Consider the following 9,018-nt stretch of genomic DNA (forward strand, 5'->3'; position numbering starts at 1 on the left):
TAAAGAGTCTCCATGACAGGTGGAGGAGGCTGTGTTGGGTTATACAGAATTTTTGAGAAACTCTATTCAACATTTAAAGGTCCCATGGCATGAAAATTTCACTTTGAGGTTTTTTAACATTAATATGCGTCCCCCCAGCCTGCCTATGGTCCCCCAGTAGCTAGAAATGGTGATAGGTGTAAACCGAGCCCTGGGTATCCTGCTCTGCCTTTGAGAAAATGAAAGCTCAGATGGGCCGATTTGGAATCTTGCCCCTTATGACCTCTAATCATCAATCATCATTACCTCCCCTTTCTCTGCTTTGCCTGGCAAGAAATTGGCCCACCCTGAGAGAGAGACTTCAGATATAGTATTAGGGAACCAAGGTCTATATAAAATAGACTTCAGATACAGTACTAGAGGACACTTAGGTCATATAAAAGAGATTTAGTACAGTATTAGGGGACCACTAAGGTCTATAAAAAAGAGACTTCAGATACAGTATTAGGGACCACTAAGGTTCTATAAAAGAGACTTCAGATACAGTATTAGGGACCACTAAGGTCTATATAAAAGAGACTTCAGATACAGTATTAGAGGACCACTAAGTCTATATAAAAGAGACTTCAGATACAGTATTAGGGGACCACTAAGGTCTATATAAAATAGACTTCAGATACAGTATTAGAGGACCACTTAGGTCTATAAAAAGAGATTCAGATACAGTACTGGGGGACCACTAAGGTCATATAAAGAGACTTCAGATACAGTACTGGGGACCACTAAGGTCTATATAAACAGACTTCAGATACAGTAAGGGGACACTAAGGTCTATATAAAAGAAGATTCAGATCAGTATTAGGCCACTAAGGTCTATATAAAAGAGACTTCAGATACAGTATCGGGGACCACTAAGGTCTATATAAAACAGACTTCAGATACGGTATTGGGACCACAAAGGGTAATAAAAGAGACGTCAGATACAGTATTAGGGGACCACTAAGGTCTATATAAAGAGACTTCAGATCCAGTATTAGAGGACCACGAGGTCATTAAAAGAGACTTCAGATACAGTATTAGGGAATCACTAAGGTCTATATAAAAGAGACTTCAGATACAGTATTAGGGAACCTAAGGTTATATAAAAGAGACTTCAGATACAGTATTAGGGACCACTAAGGTCTATAAAAGAGACTTCAGATAAAGTATTAGGGGACCACTAAGGTCGATATAAAAGAATTCAGATACAGTATTAGGGACCCTAAGGTCTATAAAAGAGACTTCATATACAGTATTAGGGACCACTAAGGTCTATTAAAAGAGACTTCAGTACAGTATTAGGGGACCACTAAGGTCTATAAAAAGAGACTTCAGATACAGTATTAGGGGACCACTAAGGTCTATATAAAGAGACATCAGTACAGTATTAGGGACCACTAAGGTCTATATAAAAGAGACTCCGATACAGTATTCGGGACCATAAGGTCTATATAAAAGAGACTTCAGACAGTATTAGGGGACCACTAAGGTCATATAAAAGCATCCAAAGAGCACCATGTCATGGGACCTAAAGTGTTAGGGTATATTCTACTTCCAAATCACCTAATACTTTTTTAATATTCAACCTTCTTTGAGGCTTAAAAACAAACAATTTGCCTTGGTGTATAATCAGTAACAATAAACTATTAAAAGGTCCTGAACACCACACAGGTGTTTCAGTTCATCTGGCTGATTGGACCTTTTCCCAGGACTGGTGGGGTGTGTCTAGACTGGTGATTGACATCTTCTGAGTGTCTTGTCAGCTTTGTTGCACTTGTCAGAGAAGGACAAATCTAAGCTTATCAGCCCACCTTCAACCTGAGCAGACGTCTAATCAGGGGCACACAAGTGAAAACACCTGTGTTGGTGTTCAGGCCTTTGAAAAAACAAACAGTGGACTCGTGGTCAGTACAGTAAGTTTTAGCCATTTGCCAAGAGTGGGTTTTTTCCTGTCTTGGCTGGCAATTACACTCATGGAAACATTTCCTCCACCATGTTTCTTTATTAGAGATTAGTTTCTTTTGTTTTTTACACACGTGACTACCAGTAGGGCTGCATAATATATTGTGTTTTTATCGTTACTGCGATATCAACTGGGGATAGACACATCGCAAAAGGTTGCGACATAACGCAAAAGACACTCAGAGATTCTTTTGTGTTAGTTGAATGAAAAAAATCAAGAAAACTGCACTTTAAAATGCAGCGGCCATTCTTTTTATACGTGACTTTTATTTAATTCACTGTTCGATATGTTCCATAAAAGATTGTTGGAAATGTTCCTTGATTTGTTTCAAATTTAACACGCAATTTGTTGTTCCTTTGCAGAGTAGTGAAAGCAAAAGAAAGGCAGAACTGAGGCACTTTAAAATGTAACGCAAGTAATATCGTCAAGCAATATTCAGCGATGTTATCCCATATTTTCCTCATGCCGGCATCCCTGACTTCCATACACTAAAAACAAACAAAACTTGGAGTCCTTAGGTGAATGAAACTACTCTCCACCCACCGGAACACAAACACCATGCCTGCTACCATGGAGTACATGTCGTACTTGCCCAGCTGTTTGCTGAGGGCCGAGCTCATGGCAGCCAGGGCCTCCAGATACTGCTTCAGGACCTTTTTGCCCATGTTGTTAAGCACTTCAGAGGTGTTGCCCTCCAGGAAGAGCTTCATCCAGCTCCCATGAGCCCTTTCTGCCACCCGGAACTGCTCAAAGCCTGCCTCTGGAATTGGGAGAAGTGGGGAGGTGGGACACAACGGCATCAACTAGTGGCTTTTTTTTTTTTTTTTTTTGAATACTTTACTTTCAAAATTATTTAACGTCACGCAACCAACAACCAAAAACAGCGACCAAAAAAAGAACACAAATCGACAAAAAAATAACCGCAAGCAGCGATGTGGGTTCAAACCTTCAAAGTACTTTCACACATGTGGTCCACGTGTTACAAAACATATTCCAAGCTTGTACGATTGGACAAAATGCTATAACTGACATGTCCGAAATATTTATTTTCAATTCAGTGTGATGAATTGAAAATAGTCTAGCTCATGGTGATTTGAGAAAAGCAGATGACCAACCCAAAAACATATGAAGCCGCAAGCTGCGATTCAAGCTCAAAACCTTGATTTATGTCATTCCACGTCCAGTTTATGTGCATTAAAGCGCCCATTAGTGGTCAATTTGAATGATACTGGCAGTGTATGTGTGAGGTCATTTGTAGACATTTCCTGGAAGTTGTGTGTTGATTGGACAACATTTAGTCATTATAGCTGATTTGAGCTATATCACCGGCAGTTTGTTTGCATTTATAGCGCCCCCTGGTGTTCAATGTGAATAAACTTTCAGGCGTGGTTAGGTACTTATGAGGACATATCCTGAGAGACTTGTGATGATTGGACCATAAATAAGTAATTTATAGTAAAATGTATGTAATGCCGCTCACCTGTCTTGCGCTTGTAACGCCCCCAGTGGCGTATGTATATCCCCCCCCCCCCCCCCATCATACATACCCTTCACCATACCTAGAGATAGGCATGGGGAACTTTCCATAAAATCATCTCTCAATGCAATCAACCAGCTGTTAGGCTAACTGAACTTGGGGGGGGGGGGGGGGGGCTATGTGTAATTCCAAAGGGAACTTTATCAGGATGATAGTATCCTGGATCCATGAAATATTTGGCTTTAAAAAATAAAAATGTGCCTGCCTCTATGGGAATTTAACATAGGGGTGTGTATACTTATGCCCCCTTATATTAAGGAAGAACATTGTTTTATTTACAATTCATAATTCATTCATCTTTAGCATGTAAACTTAAGCCACTGTAGGTCCCATCAAGCACTGTGAATTCCCCCTGCCAAAACCAATCTGTTCCATCCTAGCCATGAAGCATTCCTTAAGTACCTTCTAAAACATGAGGACAGGGGAGTCTTCCAATTAAGTCATATTAATTTTTTAGCCGCAGCCATTTCTGCTCTAATAAGTTGCTCTTGCTGGAAAGGGCCTATGTACCGTCAGAGCAACAAAATAGCCAGATTACAATCTGGCTGGATATTTATCTCACAATTAAAATGTCACTGCATAAATTACTTAAATCTGGACAGTGCCAGAAATTGTAAGTGTGGCAGTGATCCGTCTGAGATACCACATCTGTCCACCGGGGGAAACTGAATCAAAAATCTTGTTTGGTTTGGATTAAAACTACTGGCATTTTTGAAATAGTGTGGTTTAGGAGTGAGCATTAATCAGGGATTACCTGACAGTAATGTGGCTGTCAGCTACTCAAAGACGTGGCATTACTGGGATATGCTGTAGACTTCTTGTTGGAATTAGGCAGCTATTGCATTTGTCAAAACGAGGACATTGCAACATCACCATTATAAAACTTAGGGGGTTTCCCTGATGCGGCGTCCCTTATTTTGCTCCGTCTATTTATCACCAATACCATCTGATGCATGAGGGCAATTAAAGTTATTTATGAACCGAACATCTGTGCTTTCCATTATGTAACATCAACCTCTGGTTAGAAAACTGCCCCAAATGAATGACTTATTTCCGTTTATAGGAGAGTGCTGTTGTCAATTGGTGGCATGTTTTCTAGTTTATGTCAACCATCTGACACCATATTGTGACTTATATAGAAACGTTAAAAGCATTGTTGGATGCTGAGCTATGACGGGTAGAGTTGGAACCCCTGGCAGAATGCTTTTTTTCTTTTACTGTGTGCGTATTAAAAAAACAAAAGTGAGGAAAAGTTGAGACAGTTTGCAGGAGTGCTTTGTCTCACTTCAGAAAAAAGCCTCTTCAGACTGCTGTCATCCAGCGTATTTCATCATAAAGAAAATACCAGCCTTTTCTACTATTTGTTCCTCATAAATACGAGTTCACTCAGTCAGTCTGATGCATGTTGGATCATGCATCGACTGGGTGTTGCATTTCCTTGTTCGTCCTTGTGTGAGTATGTTCCTTAAATTGAAAAGCTATTATGGCTGTAGTGAGAAAAAAACAACCATGACGTCCTAAAAAAAAAAAAAAAGATTGATATGAGCCTAACGATGACAAGCTCTGACTCGTCTACGTTTACTCAAAGCAGAAGAAATGATGCCTGCTCTCATTTTACTTCAGTGCTTTAGGAACATGTTCAAGGACAAAGCAATGTGAGGGTTGATGTGTGGCATACATCAACACACGCACAAACAATATTGCAGTAGGCTATACACCTACCTCAGCGGCATAGGCATAGGGGTGATAATATTTCCTGTGGCTTTGCCAACAGAGGGGTTGGTAGAATATTAGACCTAAGCCACAGGCATGAATCATACAATATCGATGGCCCTGGCCATGTTTCATCTGTCAAAGTACAGGGATTGGTTAATGGCCCTCCAAGATGCCTGAGGTTAGAAGCCAAGAAAACAACAATATGAAATGGAAACAAAGCAGACAGTGATGGATTTAAGTTCCGTATGGACCGCGCATTTAAGAGGACCTTGCAATGTAAAGATTTAAAATGTGGTTTGGATATCAGACAATATACAGATTCTTCTTATATAAAGCCAATGTCATCTGAAAAGTAACCAAAATATTGGGGTGGGAGAAATACAGCTTAGTACCGCGATATTTTCAGTGGCAATACTGTATCAATACATATGGATCTGTTATTAAATATGGTTGGTCAGTTTGTCCCATTTGCAGCAATAACATGAAGTGATGAACCAAAGAGAAAAGTATCTTTTTAGAAAAAAAGAGTTGACAGAGTTTTCCTTTGGGACGTCATTTGAAATGGAGAAAAATTTGAAGTTGGAAAAAGGTTGTAAACTGCAATATATCGCAGAATATTGCAATATGTATAAATCGCAATAATTGTATTGTGGCATCAGTATCGTGATGTTATCGTATCGGGAGGCGTTGGTGTTCCCCCCTACAGAATAATAATAAAATATTAGGTGCGACTATTTCTCAATACTTCAATTAGCAATTTTTTAGTCAAATGATACAATAGTTACAAAAAGAAACATGATTCTTTAAGTGGCCTCCAAGAATTTTAAATAAATTTCTCTCAAGTCCCTATCATCACTGAAGGAGGTGGCACAATGGTGATTTAGCCTGGTCACTGGTGAAAGTATTGCTGTTGCATATTGATATTATTGATAATATTGAATATTGATATTTGCACCGCAGTGTTACGAACTGGGTTTCGGTGGTGACATTCCTGGAAAATTCTTATAAGTTACTGCTAATGCAGAGTTCATTAAAAGCATTTCATTGGCAAAACATAAGTTGACTTTTATGAAGTAGCACAGGGAATGCAATGTGAATCAAAAAGTGTCTACAAAACAAGAAAATGGTCAATTTTGGCAATTTTTGACTCCGAATGAAAATAAAAGTAAAATATTGCAGGAGTGGTGGAACAACAGGAGAAGCACGGATGTTATTAGATTAGGAGCTGAACACCTCAATTACCGGAGGTAACCTACTACTACTACTATACTACTACTACTACTACTACTACTACACTACTACTTTCACTTTCGCTAGGGTTAGGTTAGTAAGTTAGTTAGGTTGTGTTGCAGCATGAAATAATAGAAAATGAAAAAGGCCACTTATTAGGACTTCTATAATTAAACAGTTTGCTATGCTGCCCCCAGGTCTCAAGGATGGCACTTTAAAAAATACCAGGGGCATTATAGTACATCATAAAACAAATATTTAACAAGACTTAAATCATTTCATTCAAAAACATGCCAATTGTATACCTACGAAAATCAATCACACTTTTATAATCGTTTACCGGTGAGAAGTTACCTGGCAAAAGAAATGGGCTAAATACCGTACAGGAGGTACTGTAGGGCAGGGGGGGGGGTCAAACTCGCCCTTAGGGCCCGTGCAAATGAGGATCTATCCAGGCCAGACACGTCGAGGTAACTGCTTATGTCATGAAAAGTCAAATATCTTTGCACGTATTATTGCGGTCTCAGTACGACAAAAATGTTGAAGAAATGCCCAAAACGTCAGGAAGAAACGTCGAAAAAAATTGGCAACAATGCAGAAAAAAACGCCAAAAACTTTGTAAAGTGCCAAAAACTAGATGGGCCAAAAGTGTGGTGAATCTAAATTCATGTGGGGACCGGTATAAAAATTTGCAAGGAGACGGATTGGCATGCGGGCCTTGAGTTTGACACGTGTGCTGTAGGGAATCTTCTAGTGATCCTACAATACGCCCATTAATAGCCGATAGAATAAGAATCCATAGGGTAAATACAAAAAAATATTGATATGGTCATATATGATTGTGGAGGAGGAACCAAGGAGTCAGAAAATAAAAACTCCATTTGGGAGAGTGAGCTAACTTTAATTCCTTTACTTTGATAGAGTCATTGCATCTGGATTTCCTGGAAGGGATTGAAAACGTCAAATGAGCGACATAAAAAAAAGAAGATGGCGGACAGAATGTGGCAGAGTTGTGAGGCAGAAACAAGGGCGTTCTAACCTGTATAACCAGAGTTGAAATTTGAAATAGAGGCAGAGGCAGCAGCAACACGTATTTTAGCCAACTAAAAGAAGACACACCTAAATAATCAATATTAGCTTAGGTGTGTGCTATATTTGGATATTTCACCTCTTTCCAGCCAAAAACACGTCATTTAACATAGCAGAAACCAGAGCTGCTGGTTACGTTGCTGGATAGGTTAGATGTTTGTGTGACCGGCAAACTCCCAAATGGGTACAAATGCAGTTTTTGTCCAATGGAGTCTGGTGGCTTAGACCGCATAACGGCTTCAGTTCCCCGTCAGAAAGGGTGTCTGAGGCAAGGTAAAGAGGGGAAAAATAAACTGATGGAGATTTTTTAAGGTGGCTAAAATATGTTAGCTGCTGCCCCGTCCACATCAGACATACTAGCTTCCGTGTCGGCACTCTGTCTGATCCACCGTACTAGGGGGGGGTGGCCGACCACAATCTACTGTGGAAATACACTGACTATGGATAAGTACCCTACAACTCCATTACAAAAATACAAACTAATAATAACACTAATGCATTGAATTTATTAGCGCTTTTTTAAACACTCAAGGGCACTTAAGATCTTGAATGCAAAGACAGTGATTGCATAAACTTAACAGAGATTGCACGATATGAAAGAAATCTAAATATCCTATTGCTGAGTGTCATTTTTCTTTTTTTTTTTGATTGAAGATTTACACGTCACATCTCAATATCTGTGGACAATTATGCACAGTAAATAAATGGTGCAATATTTTATCACTAGCTGTTCCATTTTTTTTATACTGCTGCTACTTATATATGTTGACGCTGCATTACAATAGAATTTGTACTCTCCATTTGAAGTCATCTTTATAACCAATCTTACTTGTAACCGAATCTCTCTTACTCTACTTACAATTATTAATTTCTTACTTATTATGGACTTTTGTTTCTTAATTGACTTTTCTTACTCTTACTTTACCTGAATTTGACAGTGAGCAACTGCAACTAATAATTCCACTGAGGGGGGTCAATAAAGTATTCTGAGCAGATTTTTGTGTCCTGATAAAACATGTTGACTAAGAAACAGTAATCTTTCCAGGTAGAAGGTAGGTTTTCTTTTCTTTTTTTAACTTCTTTACACCCAGTACAATTTCACCCCAACAGGTGTCCAATAGGTATGCTACTTAAATACCATCCCAGTGAATAATCCCAGCAGTGTCAACTCTACATCCCACTGCACAGCAGCTTCACGATTACCCAAGTCGACAAGATTTATCAAAAAAAATAAAAATAAATCAAACACATCCAAATGTAGGTCTAGCTGAAATAATTCCTTTCCATTCTCACTATGAAACAGGGAGAAAAATAATTGGAAATGTGCTGCAGAGCAGGTAAGTTGTTTAAGGTAAAAGGAAAGTAGTAGTTTTAGAATCGAGTTGTGGCAGTTCAACACTTCTGTGATTCTTTAGACATCATAATGTATGTGTGTCTACAATTAACATGAGACCACAAAGACAAC

At 39.0% G+C, this 9,018-nt stretch overlaps 1 protein-coding gene across 2 annotated transcripts in view; it reads right to left on the reverse strand.

Moving 5' to 3' along the window:
* pigg (phosphatidylinositol glycan anchor biosynthesis class G (EMM blood group)) overlaps positions 1-9,018 on the reverse strand; it is a 99,034-nt gene that overhangs the window by 39,697 nt on the left and 50,319 nt on the right. Inside the window, exon 1 of one of the 2 annotated variants that reach the window (XM_032510887.1) lies at positions 2,529-2,737. The exons of the other annotated variant lie outside the window; for it this stretch is intronic. Within the exon in view, the coding sequence (XP_032366778.1) occupies positions 2,529-2,691 (163 nt within the window). The 5' untranslated portion in view covers positions 2,692-2,737. Of the gene's footprint in view, positions 1-2,528; positions 2,738-9,018 lie in introns of those variants that run through there. 2 annotated transcript variants of the gene reach the window in all.

This window comes from Etheostoma spectabile, unplaced genomic scaffold (genome assembly GCF_008692095.1).
Source record: "Etheostoma spectabile isolate EspeVRDwgs_2016 unplaced genomic scaffold, UIUC_Espe_1.0 scaffold273, whole genome shotgun sequence".
Classification (NCBI taxonomy): domain Eukaryota; kingdom Metazoa; phylum Chordata; class Actinopteri; order Perciformes; family Percidae; genus Etheostoma; species Etheostoma spectabile.